General features: G+C 49.5%; 1 protein-coding gene across 3 annotated transcripts; it reads right to left on the bottom strand.

Annotated features, from left to right (window-relative positions):
• Positions 1–1,022: 1,022 nt before the first annotated feature.
• Positions 1,023–20,825, bottom strand: LOC308575970 (glutathione S-transferase theta-1-like). 3 transcript variants are annotated; one of them, XM_081175153.1, is made up of 6 exons: positions 9,333–9,643; positions 7,982–8,041; positions 5,500–5,572; positions 4,088–4,238; positions 2,766–2,942; positions 1,023–1,243 (listed from the first exon to the last, which is right to left on the bottom strand). In XM_081175153.1, the coding sequence occupies exons 1-6, from the start codon at positions 9,442–9,444 to the stop codon at positions 1,043–1,045; spliced, it is 774 nt and encodes a 257-aa protein (XP_081031279.1). In that variant the 5' UTR covers positions 9,445–9,643; the 3' UTR covers positions 1,023–1,042. The 3 variants fall into 3 exon arrangements, with proteins under 3 accessions (XP_081031279.1, XP_081031281.1, XP_081031280.1); XM_081175155.1 differs by lacking the exons at positions 5,500–5,572; positions 7,982–8,041; positions 9,333–9,643 and adding exons at positions 18,663–18,750; positions 20,569–20,825; XM_081175154.1 differs by lacking the exons at positions 1,023–1,243; positions 2,766–2,942; positions 4,088–4,238; ... (1 more) ...; positions 7,982–8,041; positions 9,333–9,643 and adding exons at positions 13,052–13,303; positions 16,941–17,117; positions 17,372–17,522; positions 18,663–18,750; positions 20,569–20,802.
• Positions 20,826–21,091: the final 266 nt, after the last annotated feature.

Raw genomic sequence — 21,091 nt, 5'->3', positions numbered from 1 at the left:
GTTGACAGCTATGGACCTAGTAGCCATCAATAGCCCGCCCCTCTGTGACCCCCTCTCCACCTTGAACAGCAGCTTGGGCACCCAACTCCAACCAGGGCCTGGCAAGATCACTTGAACCAGCAGCAGAGGTGCTGGATACTGCCCCAGTCCCCAAGGACCCCTGAATTGGGGCCTCCAGAGTCAGCACCCTCGGAGTCTGCTCCCCTCCCTTCCGAAAAAGGGACCCTGCTGCACATTCCCTGCCATGATGGCTTTACCCCATACGCCATGAGCCTGGAGGGAATGAGGGGTGCTCAGCTACAGGCTAGAAAACGGACCCTCGAAGGCCTCCCTTTCCTCAGGGAAGGGGGCAGAGTCTGACTGGCGAGGTGTGTGTTGACAGATCTGGCCCCAGACGCTTAATACTAGGGTCTTCAGCCCCAGTTGCCAACCTCCCCTCCTGGCCCTCCCACCCTGCCCTACGGCCTTTCGAACTGTCTTTGCCCCCTCTCCTCCCCTACCACATTTATTTCCTTTTGCTGCCGATGCTGATGGAGAGGGACCATGGGTCTGTGGGGCCCAGCTCTGGACTTGGGAAGAGCCCACCCTGCCTGGGAGGGCCACTGCCAGTCAGAGCAGGCAATCCCAAGCTGGCTAGCCCAGGCCGTTTCACAGGTTGGGGATCCTGTGCTCTGACTCCACTCGCAACAGCATCCCCAGAGCTCTTCTATTGTCGGAGAAAAGGCCTCGATGCGCAGCGGAAGTTGGTGCATTGGGAGATACCTGTCATTGCTCCCCCAGAGAGCTCGGTTGACTGCCTCGCCTTGGGCAGGTTTGCGTGCTCAGTCACACCTGGGTGCTAGGCACCAAGAAAAGCAAACAGTCAACATAGGGCCTGCCCCATAGCTCTGTGGGTCTTGCAGACTCACACCAGGAGCGAATGCTTAGGAGAGGGCAGCTGCTCCCCGCGGGCAGGAGATCAGGGGGCACACCAGGGCCTGTGGAAGCATCCCTCAACTTAGAAAGGAGAGGCAGAGACGGCGGCCAGCTGGGTGGCTTTTATTCACTTGAGAATCTTCAGTAGCACCGGCCCCAGCTGCTCCTTCAGCCGGGGATCGATCTGGATGGTGCTCAGCTGTTTGATGTTCAGGATCAGCTGGTGCGCTTGCAGGAAGAGCTCCTTCCCGACAGCTTCCTCCACTCGGTCGCGCCACTTGGCCAGCCTGGGCCTCCCCTCAAATATGTCGCACCCAACACCAACCGGCTGCGGAAAGTGGACGGGGTGGGGGTAGGGAGTAAGTCATTGGGGTCTGTGGGTGTCAGGGGCTGGACTGAAGAGGAATGGTGGGAAACACTTCCTCTCTCTTCCTGCACCTTCCCGAGAGCAGGAGGACAGTATAGATTTAGAACAGTGATTTGCAGAAGGTCATAGGTAAAGGGTAAAGGGACCCCTGACCATTAGGTCCAGTCATGGCCGAGTCTGGGGTTGCGGCGCTCATCTCGCTTTGTTGGCCGAGGGAGCCGGCGTACAGCTTCCGGGTCATGTAGCCAGCACGTCTAAGCCACTTCTGGCAAACCAGAGCAGCGCACGGAAACGCCGTTTACCTTCCTGCTGGAGTGGTACCTATTTATCTACTTGAAGTGCTTTCAAGCTGCTAGATTGGCAGGAGCAGGGACCCAGCTACGGGAGCTCACCCCGTCGCGGGGATTCGAACCGCCGACCTTCTGATTGGCAAGTCCTAGGCTCTGTGGTTTAACCCACAGTGCCACCCGCGTCCCCATTGCAGAAGGCCATAGTGTGACGTTAACACGAGAGAGTGCTGGAGGTGAAATAGTTAAACAGGTTGCCCACTCAGGACCCAGAGGGGTGCAGTCAGTGGGACTCCCCACCTACTAAACCACCTCTCGGATATTTACTTATCTGCCTAGCCCCTAACTCAGCCTATTTCGTTACACTAACTCAACCTACCCACAACTCTAGCCCAATTCACTCCCACTCCAACCAACCACCCAGCTCCCAACAAACTCCCCAACAAACTCTCCTTTGCTCCTCCCAGAGCTGGTTTTATAGTCCCACTGACTCCACCCCCCTGGGTCCTGACTGGACAACCTGTTTAACTATTTCACCTCCAGCACTCTCTCATATGTTAACGTCACACATAGTTCAGAGGCTGAAGAGGGAAGGAGTTGGGAAATATTGGGAGAGCAGCAGGAAGTAGAAGCACCAGGGGAGAGACAGCTAACAGACTCAGTGTCTCTTGAAAGCATTCCTGACCCCCATTCTCCCAGAACCCGGCGGGCATTGAGAGTAATAGAACAGAAAACTCAGAGGCAGAAAGTACAGATCAGCTGGTGCAGGGGTGATGTAGAATAGGAGGGACTGAGGGGGTGGGACTTGACTTGGAGCAACAGCATTATCTAAGAGAGACAGCATTCCTTCGTCTCTCTCTGTGACTATTGAATAAACTACATGGTAAGAACTCTTCTTGTTTTGATGCTTCTTTGCATCCCGCTGTGAGAGGGATAGGATTCCCTGAAGCCTTGACAGTTGGGAAGATTGCCCTGCACCCTGTTCTCTGTTGGGGCTCCTTGTGGTCTGGCTTGGCAGCTGGATCACCCACTTAGGCCACTCAAAACAGCCGCTGATCACCCTTGGGCCATTTGCTCATCCCACAATGTGCCCTCAGTCAGGTTTTGAGGGAAGGCAGGCTGCTCCCCTGGTCTCCCCAGACTGGCCAGGAGCCAGTTCAGAAAGGAACCTGGTGATCCCTGGGTTCAATCCTCACCTGCATGAGCTCCACAATGGCTACTAGGTCTGCCAGCGAGACCTCACTGCCCACCAGGAAGGGCTTGTCCTGCAGGAAAAGTTCCTCCAGCTGAGTCAAGCAGGCGCCCAGCCCCTCCATCACCTCCTGCAGCTTCTCTGGGGGAAGCGGTTGGCCTGTGAAGAGCGGGATTAGCACCTGCAGAGAGAGAGATCACATTCACACCACACCATTAAAGCCTGTGAACTGTAGTTTACCCTTCACAGGGCTACACTTTCCCAAGGAAAGCCTGAGAAGTCCGGCTAGAGTCAGGGGAGGCTGGTCATAGGGGGACAACAATGACCTTGGATGGTTTGAACTCAATGGTTTTACAGTCTCAATGATGCACTGGGCAATAGATATAGGACACAACATAGATTTCAACCTTTGGGAGTAACTTTGGAAAAGCGACTTGAAATTTACAGCATGTTCTTTGAAAGAGAACTATTTGAAAATGATTCATAGATGGTGTTTAACTCCGAATAGGTTTGCTAAGATCTACAAGACAGAATCAGATAAGTGTAAAGAGGTGGAGGGAACATTATTTCACATGTGGTGGACATGTAAAAAGGTTAAGGAGCTTTGGAAAATGATTTATAATGAACTGGGGGAAAAAATATTTTCCCCAAAAACCCAGAGTTCTTTCTGCTGGGGAAAACTCAGACTGAAATTCCCAGGTATCAGAAAAGGTTATTAATGTGTGCAACAACTGCAGCCCGTGTTTTGTTAGCCCCAAAATGGAAAGTGAGTGAGGTCCCAACCAAAGAAGATTCACAACTTTAGTTGACAGAATTTGCACAACTTGCAGATTTAACATATAGAATAAGAGAGCAAGAAGAACATAGGTTTAGAGAAGATTGGAAAACATTTATTGAGTATATGGAAAATAACTGTGCGCAGCTGAAAATGCTGGCAGCACTAAGAAAAATTCAAAAGAGTAAATAATTTTTGATGGATGTGATAGTGGAAAACCGATCAGGATAGTTATTGTAGAATATGCAGAGATGAAAGATACGCAAAATGAACCATGGAAAGAGAAGAAGGGAAGTCACTGGATATTTTAAAGTATGGCAATACTGTGAGTTGGACAGGAGGCAGTAGCATGAATGGGCAATTTCCATTCCTCGCTGCCTGGAGAGAAGGCAGCCGCAGGCTATTACTGTTAAGGGCATTAAGCCAGAGAAATTTGGACAGAGGTTCTGAGATAGGCCTTCCAGAACCTCATCTGTGACCCTGAGCCAAGCAGGTAACCCCCCAAAACTGGACAGCCCAGCCAAAGCCCACCCATCTCTCTGTTCCCTTACCTTGATCCACATGGCCTTGGGAGCATTGGCCCGGATATTGGCCTGGTGCCAGGACAGGTATTCATCTACCTTGGCTCGCTTCTGGACGTCCGACGGGTACCAGTGGTCCGGGGTGTTGTACTTGCGGCTCAGGTACAGGAGAATGGCTGTGCTGTGCCCAGAGAAGAGAGGGTGACAGGCGTCAGGGGCACAGTGGGAGCAAATGGAGCAGGGAAGCCCGTCTCAGGGCTGGCAGGCTGAGGGCAGACCAAAGCTGTGCCGGAGCCCCAGATACACAAAGACCTGTCTCTGCCCCATGGCAGCACCCAACCCCTCGCCAAACACCTTATTGAGTCGCGTGCCATGAAGCCGCAGAGAAAGGCCTTCCTGGGTACTGCTCCCCCACTGTGGTACACCCCCCCACTACAATTTACATTGAGCTCAGGACTGGATCGCTTTCCATCTGATGTCAGCTCAGACAGAACTCAAAGGAGTTTCCCAATACCAACGTTTTTCAGTCTCCTGGCCCCAAACCCCTGACTCCTTTGAACCTCTGAGCTGTGCTGAACAGCACCCAACCGTCTTGTTCCCTCACGACATACAGATGAGATAGAAATTGGGAGGAAGGTAATAAAAGCCTTCTGGGAAATGATATATAATGAATTGGAAAAAATGCTTAAAATAACTTTTACAAAAAAAACCCCCAGAGACTTTCTTATTAGGAATTGTAGGTGCTGAAATTCCAAGTGAGCAGGAAAGACTCTTTATGTATGCGACGACAGCTGCATGGATGTTGCTAGCCCAGAGATGGAAAGAAGATAAAGTCCCTACCAGAGAAGAATGGCAAATCAAGTTGATGGACTATGCCGAAATGGCAAAACTGACCGGAAGACTCAGGAACCAGGAAGACCAAAACTTTCATAAAGAATGGGGGGGGGGGATACAATTTACCTTGAAGGCCACTGTAAGCAGTTGAAAACGTTAGCAGGATTGCAATAACACTTGTAATGTAAAAACAAAATCAAAAAATTCCTTCCAGTAGCACCTTAGAGACCAACTAAGCACACGAAAGCTCATACCAATGACAAACTTAGTTGGTCTCTAAGGTGCTACTGGAAGGAAATTTTTAATTTTGTTTTGACTACGGCAGACCAACACGGCTACCTACCTGTAACTAGAACTTGTAATGTAATGAGAACTATTGACACAATGGAGTTACACAAATTTGGATTTTTAAAATAAAGATGCAGCAGAAGGTTTTAACAACAGAACTCACAGAGGAGAAGGTGGGAAGTCCAGAGGTTTGTAGGAATCTTGTAACTTTGAATGTGTTGTGGTATGAATGAAAACTCAAGTATGTAAAATCAAATATATATTTTTAAGATAGAAATTTGGAGGGGAAGGAAGCCATTCCTGTCTGCCTGCCTTCTTACCCTTCAGACAAAACGAAGGCCTCATCCCTCAAGACGGGAACTTTCTTCACCGCAGTCGCCTTGGGCAGCGGCCCTAAAACCAGGTGGGTTGGAGGGAAGCGACACAGCACACAGTTAGACCTGGCAGGACGGTTGGCAGGAGATGCCCAGCACATCCAGGACTCCAGAATTGGAGCTTGCCTGGACAATCTGTTCTGAGTGACAGCTGGAGAATTGGTGAGCGTATGTCTGTGTACCAAACACAAACAACAACTCCGGGTTCTGCAGAGCAAATCAGTGGCCAATTTACATTTTGACCCATGCAGATTGAAATATACTCGGACTCGAGTGTGGATTTCATGCTCTTTATTCAGCTCATAGTAGTGAGGAATGAAAGTTCCCCCAAAATATCTGCTTTATATACATTATTTACACAATGGGTCGCACGTGGTTGGCTAATTCTGGGATTCTCCTGTAGGCCAATCAGGTTGCGGATTCACTTCCACCTGGAGCTGGATTGGGTGGCTCCTGCGGACCAATCAGACTGCTGCATTGTTCTAGGACCAATCAGACTGCTGCTTTTTGGATCCTATTCAACTCAGTACATAACGCAGAATATCCCAATAAATCAGCTGTGAGTCCAGTGCCATATTTTTTTCTACTCAGAGCGGGCAGCTGGGAGCCCCCAATGTTTGGGGACTGGGGAGGGGGAGAGAAAGTGGGATGTTTGCTCCACTTTGGTTGTCTTGGTTTATAGCCACAGACAGACCCGAGGAAGCTCTCCACTCCTGGCTAATCTTGCCCCCCAATAATAACCACACCTTGTCTGAAAATACTGGGGGGAAACTGAAAATACTTGTTATTGTCACCTCACCCCCCCACCCCCCACCCCACCTCTGGCCTGGCTTTCAAAGCTGCATGAGAGAAGTTCAAACTATGTTCCGAAGTGGGGTTTGGAAAGAGCCCTGAGCTCAAAGTACAAGGTGTGTTTATCTCTAGCCTTGCATGCAGAATGGGGCAGGTCAAAGGGCATCCAGTCCTGATCTGACACCAAAGATCTCTTCCCAAGGGAACGAACCTCTGGCTCCGTGAGTTTGCTTGGAAAGGGCCACTGTATTTCAGCAGGAGCCCAGTGGCAACAGCACAGCATCAACTGCCCTTGAAATCCTTACGGCAATATTTACATCGCAAAGAGAACTTCACTCTACAACAGCAGGGGAGTCCGTTTACTAAAACCGGGGGACTTCCCTTAAACCATATTTTTGGCATCTCTGTCCTGCCTTTCAGCAACAAGGCACCCTGTGAGTTCTGGCTGAATGCTGCTGGCACAAACGGACCCCTGGAGCAAGAAATGCGTGCTTGGAGCCTCCTTTTGCAATGGATGTTTTTGGGAAGGGGGAGGTACAGCTCAGGAGCTGCTGGGTGAGGAGAGGTGCCACCCAGGTGAGGCAACAAGTGTGTCAGTGCAGCCAAGATCTGCCCACATGCCACCTTCAGCTGGCAGCCATATTCATGCCCCCCAAACATGGGCTTTGCAAGTGTGGCGTCAATCCATCCTTGCATGTTTGCCTGAAACAGTTCAGGGCCAGGATTGACGACACAGAGCAGGCATTGTCCTGTGACAATCATTTCTTCTATCGCTGCTTCTAAGGTTAAAATAACAAGCAGTCCTCTTTTGAAAAACTTGCCAGCATTGTTCATCGGCCCTGTATTTACAATACTCCCAAGCCTGCCTTGCAACCACCTTGACACACATTCATTGGTTTGGCCCATTTCCTGATGGCCCTGAACAGTCTGATGACAGCCACTGTGCTATTTTGTCACACTTGGGACAGACCATGAGCCTGGGGGACTCTTTGTGGGAGAGCCAGAACAGGCAGGAGAACCAACAGCTCCCTCCACAACACTTCCTGGAGCAAAGCAGCTTGGAATTTGACTCATCAGGTGTTGAAGGAAGCCCTGGATAGCAGCCATCTTCTCAATGTGACCACCTGTACAAATCAACTGCCCAAGAACTCCTCTGGAAACCTGTTCCGGGGAGAAGTTTCAACCTGAGCCAGAACCTAGCAGGCAAACATGTTCACACACAGCAGGAACAAACAAGCGCCATATTCGAGAAACGAAAATAACGAAGGGGGAGGCGAGAATACTTAGGACGGCCACCCGATCTGTCAGCTGGTGGTAAATACCTCCTGCTGGTTCACAAACATCTTTTGAAAGAGGCTGCAAGAACTTGAAGGCCCCCAGCGAAGCCATTTCTGAACGGGGCATTGAGCCCAGGTTCAAGTTTGGCCTTCCGACCATTGGACCCACAGAACTGGGGGCATCTCCATGCAAACAGTGGGGAGCCCCAGAACCAGAATTGTGTGGGTGTGTGTGGGTGAACTCCCAGGCTCTTGCTGCTTCCAACCCTCTGAACCACGCCAACCTGGGCAGCTGGCCTGTGGACTACCCTGATTTTTCTGTATTATACAAAAGCATCACCCAGCCTCTCAGCTCTTACCTGATGGCGTGGCTCCCTCTGGGTTGCTTGCGCCCTGCACTTTCGTCCCCAGGATGGAATCTGGCAGGAGAGACGCAAAAGCATCAGCAAAGCGAGGGGAGCAGAAAGGCAGGCATCCATCTCAGATGGGAGAACTGCCCTTTTGCCCAGTCAAAGACCCACCTCCCCAAGCTCAGGCAGCTTCTCTGTCAGTGTTTTTCTTCAGTCACGTCAAAGCAGAGAGCCACCTGCAATATTCAGCTAGCCATGATGACTCCCAGATCACAACAGCAGCTGCTGAAATGGACCGGGATTCCACAGAGCCCACCAGAGAAGGCCAGTCCCAAGAATGGAGTAGCAAGTAAAGGGAGAGACTTGCCCGCCCCCCCCAAAGTTCCTTACACCAGAGTGGGCTGTCCCAGCAGGACCGACCCCTACCAAGTGATCCTTCTAACCAGGCCCATTGCACAGATGACGGTTGAGGCCAATTTACGGGCAAGTCCCCCAGAGTTATTTTTTCCTGGGAAAATTAATCCCAGATTGTTACAACTCTTCTTCCTCCTGGTCTCAGAGTCACTAACATATGTCAGAACTTGGCACATGAACATTTGGAGGAGAAAGAGGCAATACTTTTCTAAAAAAACAAATTTATTTGTTTTTTTAGATTAAAGTTTTACAATCACATATCCAACATAAAAACAAGATTCCAAAGAATCTCCTGGAATTCTCCCTCCTCCCCTTTGTGGGTCCTATTAGTCATTTCCTCCTGCATCTTTTACAGTAATCCAAATCTTTTACATCTCCATTATGTCCAAAATTCACCATTAAACTACAAGTGTTATTCCAACACTGCTAATGATTTTAGCTGTTTAAAATGGTTTTTTAAGGATATATTATAAATTTCCCCCATTCCTTATTAAAATTTTGGTCTTCCTGATTTCCGATTCTTCCGGTCATTTTTGCCATTTCGGCATAATCCATCAAACTTAATCGGCCATTCGTCTCTGGTAGGGACTTTATCGTCTTTCCATTCACTGAGTCTAAAGCATGGCGAGAAAAGGGAATTCTTGCCATGCTTTAAACTCAGTGAATGTCTCCTGCTAGGGAGAAGGGGTGGGTGGGAAGAGGTACATTTAAAACCAGGTCTTTTGAAAGCAGGCAGTGAAATGAGGAAGAAGCCCACCTTTGGAGCCCCCTGAACATCGTGGTTTCACAAAGTCATTAAGAGACAGGGGTCTTCCCTCTCCCCCACGCAACATCTCTCCACTTTCTTTTTCTTCGGGAGATAAATTGACCCACCCTGACCTCAGCACCCCCACCCCTTCTTCGCCGCCAGCACAGAGGAGCCGGAAGGCAGGTGCGTTTAGCTCACCTTTGAACAGCTCCACAGCTCTGAATTCAAAGGGGATGTTGTTCTTCTTGGCAAAGAGGTAGACGGCTCGGCAGGGCTGGGAGAGGAGGTCTAGGTACAGCTCCAGCACCATGGTGGTCCCTGGGCATGGAGAGGCAGAGCAGCGGAGAGCAGAGATTTTCCTCTGTGTAGTCTGCCTTTGGCAGAACACCCTCCCAGAAAGAACAGGAACTGCAGCAGGGCAGAGAGCGAGGGAGTAGCAGAACGCGGGAGCCTGCCAGCCAGCCAGATGTTCTCCCTGAGGGGCGGGGTATTGACTCCAGCAGGCAGGGACTTTTGCTTTCTTTTTTTCTGGAAAAGTACAAGAAGCGAAGCACGTGCAACTGGCAGAGCCTGCGGTGGCAGTCGGCGATGAGGGCGCACACCCTCAAGGCATGGTTGGATCGGTTAAAAGCCCAGGAGAGACTCTTTGACCCGAGACCCGAGAGCCTGCTCACTGCAAAGTGGCAGCAAAACGCTGGCTGGTTTCCCAGGTGCTTCGTACACTTCTAGCACACCAATGGATACCACACGCATTCCGATCTGCGGAATTTCTATGCCCACCATTTGCAGGTGTCTGACAGGCAGGCAGAAAGTGCGGTAGGTGGCTTGGCCAAGTGGAGAGAGACTCTTATTGCACCAATGCACCTGAACATTCAGCCCAGACCCTGAGCTCCAGCTCCAAGGGCCTTCTGGCGGTTCCCTCACTGTGGGAAGTGAAGCTACAGGGAACCAGGCAGAGGGCCTTCTCGGTAGTGGCGCCCGCCCTGTGGAACGCCCTCCCATCAGATGTCAAGGAAGTAAAGAACTATCTGACTTTTTGAAGACAGCTGAAGGCAGCCCTGTTTTATGTTCTACTGCAGTTTTATAATTTGTTGGAAGCTGCCCAGAGTGGCTGGGGCAACTCACTAAGATGGGTGGCATATAAGTAATAAATTGTTGTTGTTATTCCATCCCCTGATTGCTGCTGACCCAAGAAACAAGCCACAGCATAAAAGGACACAGTTGAGCTAACTGTACCAACATCCAGCAAAGATGAAACTTCTGGGAGAGAAAGGCTTATCAGAAGGGGCGGTTTGTACCGAAGGAGTCGACCGCAAGGGACAGCATCTGCTCTTAATTTGTTCTTGAATGACTCTCATTCTGCTCTTAATTTGTTCTTGAATGACTGCCTGGCTGTTTTCTAAGTGGCCTGTCCAGGGCTTACAAGTGTCACATGGTGGCAACATGTCTCAGAAAGAAGGTCCTTTTGGATCTGCGGGGAGCAAGGAGTGTCCCCATTATAACAATAGATACAGGATCTGGCTTCCCACCGTGATTGACCAGATGCTTTCAGCAAACCCCCAAAGCTCAACTTGACCATCATGATTAATAACAGCGACTTCTCCTCCACCTCGGCTATTAATTTGTCTGATTGCCTTTTTAAGGCTGTCTAAACTAATGGCCTTGGCCAAGTCGTGTGGGAATGAAACCCGTAAAACATCAGACCATTGTTTGCCCTGGAACTACTGCCAATCGGTTTCACTGGATGAGGGAACAAGATTTTCTCCATCTCACGTACAATTTCCTAAGCCGCCATCACATTTCCCGTTCACTGCCACACATGCAGTGGTACCTAGGGTTACATACGCTTCAGGTTACATACGCTTCAGGTTACAGACTCTGCTAACCCAGAAATAGTGCTTCAGGTTAAGAACTTTGCTTCAGGATGAGAACAGAAATCGGGCTCCGGCGGTGCGGCAGCAGCAGGAGGCCCCATTAGCTAAAGTGGTGCTTCAGGTTAAGAACAGTTTCAGGTTAAGAACGGACCTCCAGAACGAATTAAGTACTTAACCTGAGGCACCACTGTATTTTCTTCTAAATAAAGAAGCCCCAACCGTTGTGATCTTTCCTCACAGGGGACTTCCTCCATCCCCCTGGATCATCTTGGCTGTTCTTTTGTGCAACCTTTCCTAACTCTGCAATACCCTTTTGGAAGTGGGGAGACCAGGGCTGTACATGGGATTCCAAATGTGGTTGCATCACAGAACTGAATAGACACTGCAGTACTGACAGCTTTATTTTCCATCACTAGTCTGGAATTCACTTTATCCCCCGGAGCGGCCGCACACTTGGCTCAACATTTTTGCTGAGCCCAAGGCCTCTTTCCCCAGGTACTTGCCGACATCACTGTGGAGAGGAAAGAAGTGGGGATGTTTCTGCCCCAACATGTATCACTTGACACTTGACCCTCATCAGCCGTTTTGCTGCCCACTGATGCTGCTTGGATGAATTTTCTGTGATATCTTTGCTGTCTCGCTTGAGTTTTCCCCATCCTGAATCATTGGTGTCATTCCCAGACATAGCTGCCACACTGCTTGCTCCTAACTCCCAGTCATTTAGGATCAGGCCTATAAGAACTTCTGCTGCAGCTACCACCCAGGACTCCCCTGCTCAGTACCTGAGGGCCCCAGTCCTGCCACTCACCACCTGGCCCAGGGCAGGGCCTGATGGGCTCTATAAAGGACTGCTGCCACGGCTAGGCAGAGAGGGCTCTGTTTTGTTGTTTTTTGTTTAAATTGCTGTTATTTTTTACCTATGTCATTTTAAACTGTGATATTAATGCTGTATTCTTAGTTTTAGATTTTGATTTATGTGGAAATTGTTTCCCATTTGGTTGTGTATTTTTTTGATGTGGTTTATTTACTGTTTATGACTTTTGTAGTTATGTAAATCTTGTCATGCTGTAAGCCGCCTTAAGCATTGTTTTTTTTTTAACAGTGGAAAGGCGGCATACGAATAAAAAATGATGATGATCAAATTAAAAAGCCCTGTTCCTGATACAGATCCATCTCTTCCTCTCAGTAACAGTTGTATTTACATACTTCTCAACATTATGGAGAAGCCGCCCCCCCCAGGCAAGACTATGATCTTGCCCAGCCAGAGCAGCTAGAGGCACCAAATGAACCCCCTCTCTTTATTGGATCAGGCTCTTGAAAGAGATGAATGAGCAGCACCAGGATCCTGCCCCTCTTTGCAAGGTTGGGCCTTGCATAAGGATCATTGGGTAGTGGCTAGCAGCTTTAACTGCATGGTAGTTGAGGCTGTTCCTTAGGTGGGCGGCCAAGGCAAGTTCTGTCGTACCCCCTTTGTACAGGGAGGGGGCACAGGTCTACGACAAAGGATCCAAGGGTGAAAGAAAGACACAAAAGATGAAGCAGCACACAGAGGACTTCCTTCGTCCTAAGGCTCCTTGCCCCATCAGTGTGGGGAAATGAGAGTAAAGCAAGTGAAGTCCTCTTTGACCTTCTCCCTAGTCCACCTACCTAAAGGTCTTCTTCACACAGATGGAAAGACACACAAAGAGGGACAGGATGGATCCTCCCACCCCTCAGTTGGCCACTCCCAGTTAGGATTTTGGAATGGATGCAGTGTTTTGATTCAGGAAGAACCACAACTCTCTCTGGACATGGAAGAATGGGCAGAATTTCTAGAGGGGTGGCTCCTTTTGCCCAGAAGTCGTCCAGAAAAGGAGCCTAGTCACAAGGCTTTCCGAGATTGGACTTAAAGGTTCCCGTACCCCCCCCCCCCGGGGCCCTCTGCTTCATGGCCTGAATTCTTCTCCTGGTGACCAGTCCTGAGTCCCAGAGATGACAATAAGGAGAAGTGGCACCGGGGTGGGGAGCATTGCTGCTTCAATTATATTTGAAGAGACCAAAACGTGTTGGTTGGTTCTTGAGTTTTATTAAGGGGACTCTGCCCCCCAATGGCGTTCACTTCACATACTTCAGCAAGTGCTGCTTGATTTGTTCCCTCATTTCAGGAGGGAGTTGATCCTCCGTCACATCCTTGGCTTTGAAGAGCTCCTTGTGGGCCTCGGCAAAGAGGTCCTTCCCCACGGCTTCTTCCACTCTGGAGCGCCAGGCGGCCAGCTTGGGTCTACCTTCAAAGACGTCATAGCCGGCGCTTACGGGCTGCAAAGAGAAGGAGAGTGAGCGGGTGCTGATTTGGCGCGGAAGCAGCCCCATCACCTGCTCAAGAGGGCATTCAATGCTGGGAGTCTAAAGAGCGACAGAGGGGCAGAGAGAATGATCAAGTGGAAGAATGATCAAGGATTTGCTTGTACGCATGCAAATAAAATGCCATCGGTCTCGTCAGCCACTCAATGCTCTGGATTCCTCAAGGACCGCCTCTTTCCATAGGACCCTACCTGGACCCTGAGATCCTCTTCTGAGGCCCCTCCTTCATGTGCCGCCTCCTCGAGAGGTCCAGAAGATGGCAGCACAAGAACGGGGCCTTCTCTGCAGTGGCTTCCCGTCTGTGGAATGCTCTCCCCAGGGAAGTTCGCCTGGCCCCTTCATTATACACCTTTAGGCGCCAGGCAAAAACGTTCCTTTTTAACCAGGCCTTTGTTTGACCTGATTGGCATCCTATGCCCTTTTCAAATGTTTTTTTTTTGGGGGGGCTATTGGGTTGTTGTTTTTATTTTTATTATTTATTTTGTGGTTTTATATCTTGATTGTATTCTGTGAACCGCCCTGAGACGCCCAGGCATAGGGCGGTATATAAATTCAATCAATAATAATAATAATTCCACCCATGCATCAGAGAATCAGAGAAGGTCAAAGTCATGACTGAAGACTTTACAGTCTGTGAGGAGCCTGGCTCCACAGATTTTTATCCTTAGAGCAGAATGCTTAGAGGAACTTTCAGTGGAAAATGCAACTATCTGTATGGTTCATTTTTACGAACACCACTTAGAAATGATAATGAGTATGTGGTATACAATCAAACACAAACAATAGTTATTTTGGAAAGCCTGTCTGGCTAGTATTATTAACACCTGGATTGCTGATTGATTTCTACTTCCTAGAATCATAGAATCATAGAGTTGGAAGAGACCACAAGGGCCATCGAGTCCAACCCCCTGCCAAGCAGGAAACACCATCAGAGCACTCCTGACATATGGTTGTCAAGCCTCTGCTTAAAGACCTCCAAAGAAGGAGACTCCACCACACTCCTTGGCAGCAAATTCCACTGTCGAACAGCTCTTACTGTCTGCAAGTTCTTCCTAATGTTTAGGTGGAATCTTCTTTCTTGTAGTTTGGATCCATTGCTCCGTGTCCGCTTCTCTGGAGCAGCAGAAAACAACCTTTCTCCATCCTCTGTGACATCATTTTATATATTTGAACATGGCTATCATATCACCCCTTAACTTCCTGCTATATGCCTTTGAAGTAAAGTGGGATGTAGACACTTCTACTTAAAAAAATAAGGGGAAAAAAGACTTGGGATTCAGGTTTAAGAGGCTGAAAATAACTCCTGTTGCTTAGCTGGGAAGAATGAATCTGGGAGAAGAACGAACTTGCAAACGAGCTACGCTGTTTCTTTTTAAGCAAGGCCAGAAGAAATGTTCCCAAGCTTTCATTTGTTTGGCAAGAAGAGACACTGTGCCTGCATTGTTCTTCTGTTGGGGGTAAGTGGGAGGGAATCAGGTGTCTGAGCTCACTCTGCATGCATTTTGAGAAAAGCTATAATTGCCAAATGTGCAAGGAAAGCTATCATCACCATACCCATTAACCGTCCCGATTTGAGTGGGACATCCCGGCTTCTGATGAGAGATCTTGGAATGTCCCGTTTTTTGTCTTGCGCTGTGGCGCAAATCAGCTGGCTCGCGCCAGAGCGCCTGACCAAAATACGATTGCTTTTTGCTCTCATGCTAGTCAGTTGGCACGTGCAAGAGCACCAGACAAAACCCTTGCATGAGTCGGCTGGTTCCAGCGAGAGATAAGCACCAAAAAAATGAGTGTCCCAGTTTTGATCAGTGAGATGCTGAGGGATATACAGTGGTGCCCCGCAAGACGAATGCCTCGCAAGACGGAAAACTCGCTAGACGAAAGAGTTTTACGTTTTGGAGGTGCTTCGCAAAACAAATTTCCTATGGGCTTGCTTCGCAAGACGACAATGTCTTGCGAGTTCCTGTGGGTTTTTTCCCTTCCCCCCCTTTTTCTAAGCCGCTAAGCCGCTTATCAGCTGATCCGATCAGCAGATAAGCCGCTAAAAGCCGCTAATAGCGCTAATCCGTCAATGGGCTTGCTTCGCAAGACGAAAAAACCGCTAGACGAAGAGAATCACAGAACGGATTCTTTTCGTCTTGCGAGGCACCACTGTACATCATAAGTGGGGTAGCACCCAGTGGCACCCAGTCCCTGCTTCTGGCTGGCCACGGTGGGAAAATGACAATTAGACATATCTTTGACATGACCCAACAGCCAGGCTCGCCTCACCTCCTGAGGACCCCAGTTCTAATGTTCCAAAAGAGAGAAAATCTTCCGCTTCTCTCTTCCCACACTTCCTGTTCTGGAGTGTGACTGGATTGGTGGGGGGACTGATTGGAGGAGGAAATGTGGGAGTGAGAGGGAGGGTCTACTGGGATGTTGGGGAAGGAATAGGTGGGCCTAGGGCCACCCAGGCAAAGTCTCAGTTGGAGTCCCTGAGGTTAGGAAACAAAGAGACCTCGTATTTCAAGGTTTCTGAGCGAAACAACCCATGAACTGCACCCAAGACGTTGGTTGTTCATTCTCTCAAGAATAAATGTTAAATCCCTGTCTGTCTCTCTCACGGTTTATATTTTGAGGGTCTAAACCATGGGTAGGCAAACTAAGGCCTGGAGGCTGGATCTGGCCCAATCGCCTTCTAAATCCGGCCTGCGAACGGTCTAGGAATCAGTGTGTTTTTATATGAGTAGAATGTGTGCTTTTATTTAAAATGCATCTCTGGGTTATTTGTGGGGCATAGGAATTTGTTCATCCCCCCTAATATAGTCTGCCCCCCCCCCAACAAGGTCTGAGGGCAGTGGACCAGCCCCCTGCTGAAAATGTTTGATGACCTCTGGTCTAAACACCTGCCACAAAGCAAAACGTTCACAGCAAGGCTGTGTCAACTTCTGTCCCGACTGGAATCGTCTTGTTCCTAAACTAAAAAGCTGTGTGTGTGTGTGTGTGTGTGTGTGTGAGAGAGAGAGAGAGAGAGAGAGAGAGAGAGAGAGAGAGAGAGAGAGACAGCCGGAGGGGTGGGGGGGTGGAGAGGAGAGAGAGAGAGAGAGAGAGAGAGAGAGAGAGAGAGAGAGAGAGAGAAAGAAAGAAAGAAAGAAAGAAAGAAAGAAAGAAAGAAGGAGAAAGATGCTTCAGCAGTGGCGCCCGCCCTGTGGAACAACCTCCCTTCAGATGTGAAGGAAATAAGCAGTTATCCTATCTTTAAAAGACATGTGAAGGCAGTCCTGTTTAGGGAAGTTTTTAATATTTAGTGTTGTAGTGTTTTTAACATTTGACTGGGAGCCGCCCAGAGTGGCTGGGGAGATTCAGCCAGATGGGCAGGGTATAAATAATAAATTACTACTACTACTACTACTACTACTACTACTACTACTACTACTATTCAGCCACCTGGTCACTTGGCTTCCCAGTTTGCAGCTCTGACCTCTTCTTTTTGAGATGTGGTGATCCCACCTGGCTCTGGCTAGCAGGAAGTGATGAGGTGCCTCAGCCTCGCCAGGAGCCCAAGGCCATTTCCTCCAGAGGCCCCCAGACCTCATCGCCCCCCAGCACTCACCTGCATGATTTCTACAATGGCCACCAAGTCTGCCAAGGAGATTTCTGTGCCAGCGATGAAGGGCCTGTCCTGGAGGAACTTCTCCTCAAACAGCTTCAGGGTCTCTTTCAGACTCTCAAGGAATTCTTCGAGCTTTTCGGGAGGGGCAGGATGTCCCAGGAAGAGAGGCAGCAAAGCCTATGCAGAGAAGGAGGCAAGAGGGAATTGACACCGGAGACGTTCTAGGTATGGCTCTTCACCGCTCATCACCGGGTGAGAGGTGAGAGGAAGGGAGGCAAAACGATGGCAGCTGTCAGCATTTCATCTCTCGTGGGCGGGCAGGGTCTCTCTAACAGATTCACAGGCCACAAAACTAAGCCCAGCTCTGGTCGCCTTGTTGCAGCAGGGATGTCTCCTCCGTAAATTGTCACCTGGGCCAAGAGGTACCTTACCTTTGCCAGGTACACTTTGGTGCCATACATTCGCGTGGCCATGTGTTGCCAAGACAGATATTCGTCCACGCGGGCTCGCTTCTGCAGGTCTGAGGGGTACCAGTGGTCAGGGGTCTTGAATTTCCTTGCTAGGTACAAGAGGATGGCAATGCTGTTTGGGTAGAAGAGAGAGAAGAAGAAGAGAAGGCAACAACGGTGAATAACAACGGATGCAGTCGGATGCAAACAAGTTGGGGGATTTTTCTTCTTCTTCTAATTACACATACAGTAGATGCTTATAGGACTGGCAGTGACTGACCAAGGATGAGGCCTTGTGGTCATAGGGAAGAGCTCGATGAAGACGTGCTCCGTAGTGGCGCCTGCCCTGTGGAACACCCTCCCATGAGATGTCAAACAGATAAAACAACTATTTGACTTAAGCCTTAAAAGACATCTGAAGGCAGCCCTTCAGGGAAGTTTTTTATTGCACAATTGCATCTAGGAAGTCAAAAAGAATCCGTTCCAGAAGTCCATTTGACTTCCGAAATGGAAACCAAGGTGTGGCTTTGTATTGGTTTCCGATTGTGAAGGTATGCTGGAAACAATAGTGGAAGCCGCGCCGGATGTTCAGCTTCCAAAAAAAGTTTGAAAACCAGAACACTCACTTCCAGTTTTTGATCGATCGGGAGCCGGAACGTTCGACTCCCAAGGCATTCAGGGGCCGAGGTACGGCCGTAATGGTTTATCGTGTTTTAATATTTTGTTGGGACACGAGTGGCTGGGGCAGCCCAATCAGATGGGCAGCAGGTAAGTTGTTGTTGTTGTTGTTGTTATTATTATTATTATTATTATTATTATTATTATTATTATTATTATTATTATTTAGACACTGTCTCAGTGTGCAGTAGCTGTGAGGAAAGGAAATTCCACACTAGCGATTGTTAGGAAAGGAACTGAGAATAAACCTGCCGGTATTATAACGCTGTTATACAAATCTGTGGTGTGACCGCTTCTGGCATATTGTGAATAGTTCTGGTTACCCAACCTCAAAAAGGGTATTGTAGAGTTACAAAAAGTCCAGAAACAAAGGCAACCAAAATTATCAAGGGGATGGAGTCAATTCCCTATGAGGAAAGGTTGCAACATAAACTTAGTTAAGGCCTTGAAAACGAAAACACAAAACCCCAAAGGGAGGAAAGCAGAGATTTATGGGTTTCCAGCAGGATCTGGTGCACAGTGAAGTTGCAGAGGGCCTGTGTGGCTACTCCTCAACACAAACACACAAAGTAACAGCGCTGTGGATCCTTCTTACCTCTCTGCCAAGGTGAAGTCGCCATCCTTCAAGGCGGGCACTTTCCCCAGCAGATTCACCTTGCCAAACTCCTTTGTCCTGTTTTGCCCTGGAGAGATGGACAAAAGGAATCAAGAGGCAGCTATTCACTAATGAGAACCATGACGCAGGACCCTGCCTTGACCCACCCTGGGTGGGGGGTGCTGGTTACCCCCACCTGACCCCCCACTCATGCTCCCTCTTACCTCTTTACTGGATTGCTTTGGTTGGGAGGTGGGGGGCAGCTGGGCAGGGGCTGTGTGCTTGTCAGCCATTCTCCTAAGTCAGCTCTTAGGTAATAAATCTTTTTCACACCCACAAAGTAAGTAGAATCAGAACAGTGCAGAGAACAAGCCAATTGCTCGGGAATGGATGGAAGCGGATGGACATCTGCCTCAAGCAGACCTGGGGTGTGGGAATGCACAGCAGGCATCGATACACAAGTCTGCCTTGCATCGATACCAAAGGTCAGCAAAGAGCGAATTCTTCTGTGTTTGGGCAGCTCAGGCTTTGCACCGATTGGCAGCGGCGTAGCGTGAGTTGTCAGCACCCGGGGCAACGCAAGTAATTTGCGCCCCCTAACCCGGGGCAAGGCACGTAATTTGCGCCCCCCCTAACCCCTAACCTGCGAGTTGCCGCTGGCGCTGCTGCCCAAACGACGCCGCTTGCCCGGAGGAGGAGGGGGGCAGAGAGGCGAGGAAAATGCAACGGCCCAGCAGCTGCAGCAGCGGCGGAGGCGGGGCTGGGAGGAGGGGCTGCCTGGCGCGTCCTCCGCGGCGAGCGCTGAGAGCCGCTGCCTGCCGGGCGCCTTCAGCCGGGCGCCGCGAGACATGCGGCTCTGCTACAGCCTGCGCCCGAGGCTCTTCGGCGACTCCGGAGGCAGCGAGCGCGCCCCCCCAAATGTTGCGCCCGGTGCGGCTTGCACCCCTTGCACCCCCCACGCTACGCCACTGCCGATTGGGCAAAAGGGAGGGGGAAATGAGCCGTGCCCCGGCAGACACTGCCACAAGCCAGGGGGTCTTTTTGCAAAGCTCCTTTCTCCTCCTTGCATTCCAGTTAATCATTCTACAACAGTCACCGTTTTTTCCTGCTTGCCACAGATATGAAATTCACGGCTGCTTTTATTAGGAAACAATCAATTCTTACCCGCCCTTTATCAAGAGGCCCCAACGATTTGAAAGCAAAACTATTGGAAACAGCGAAAGCCCATTTTAAATGTTAGGAAATAAGACCTCTTCGATGGCATCAAGTTGCGAGGGAACCCAAAGCTCCAAATGAGATCCCTGAACCCTTCCAAGGTCTGCACAGCCATTCAGACAACCTGCGTCAAGCAGTCAACAGGCAACTTGAGTGACCCTCTTTCTCCCCCCCCCGCTGAAATTTTATTAATTTTACAAACAAAAAATACAAATAAACACAAATCAATAAAGTCATACTGTATGTGGAGATTCTCCAAATCTCACGACTTCCCCCCATTCCATCCATAGTGTCTTATTTTAAGCATCTACAACTGCATATTAGTCTGTACTGTACTCCGGTTTTTATATTGAACTACATTATCCATGTTTTTTACACTACAAGTGTGTCAGAATCCTGCTCTTGTTTCCATCTGCTTAAAGTGGTCTCCTAGATAACTTATAATTTCCCCCCATTCTTTTATGAAGTTTTTGTCCTCTTGGTTTCTGAGTTTCTTTGCTATGTTGGCATAGTCCAACTTGGTTTGCCATTTGAGAGTGACCCTCTTTCAATCCATCCTTGTTGGAGTCAAACAGGGAGTTCAAGCCAGCCCCCCACCCATCAAATAAGCCCCCCACCCAGCCCCTGCAACTCAAGACGCTGCACCCTGGATCTTGTGACTAATTCTTCCTGCCCCATCCACCAGTCTCACCTTGGATGAGAGCCACATGCTTGAACTCAAAGGGGATGTTGTTTTTCTTAGCAAAGATGAAGACAGACCGGCAGGGTTGGGAGAGGAGGTCGAGGTAAAGCTCCACCACCATCCTGGCAGCAGCAGGGACAAGCAGAGTAGGGAATCGGCTGGCAAGAGGAGGAGAGAGTAAACAGTGCTTTCCCGCTCCTGGGAGATCTGGGCTCGGCTGCTGGGGCTCTTGTACCTTGGCCAGACCAACTCGTCAGCAGCTGCTGCTCCTCAAAGCCAATTGGAAGAGGCCTTGATCCTTGGCCTACTTCCCTCCCACCCACGCCCAAGCAGGGAGGATCGCCAAAGGCTTCGTCAAGCTTGTTTTGCCAGAGAAGAAAGGAGGGAAAGTTCACAGGAGGGACTGGATAGCAGCCAAACAAGATTTGACAGTTTAAAAAGTGACACCTTCAAGGCACATAGCCTCAAGTGAAGAAACAGGACTTCGTAAGAGCTGCCCCTACCCCAGGGCAGGATTATGGCCACTTTGGCC

This window comes from Podarcis bocagei (assembly GCF_964188305.1).
Source record: "Podarcis bocagei genome assembly, chromosome: 16".
Taxonomy (NCBI): Eukaryota; Metazoa; Chordata; class Lepidosauria; order Squamata; family Lacertidae; genus Podarcis; species Podarcis bocagei.
This window is presented reverse-complemented; position numbering and strand designations above follow the sequence as displayed.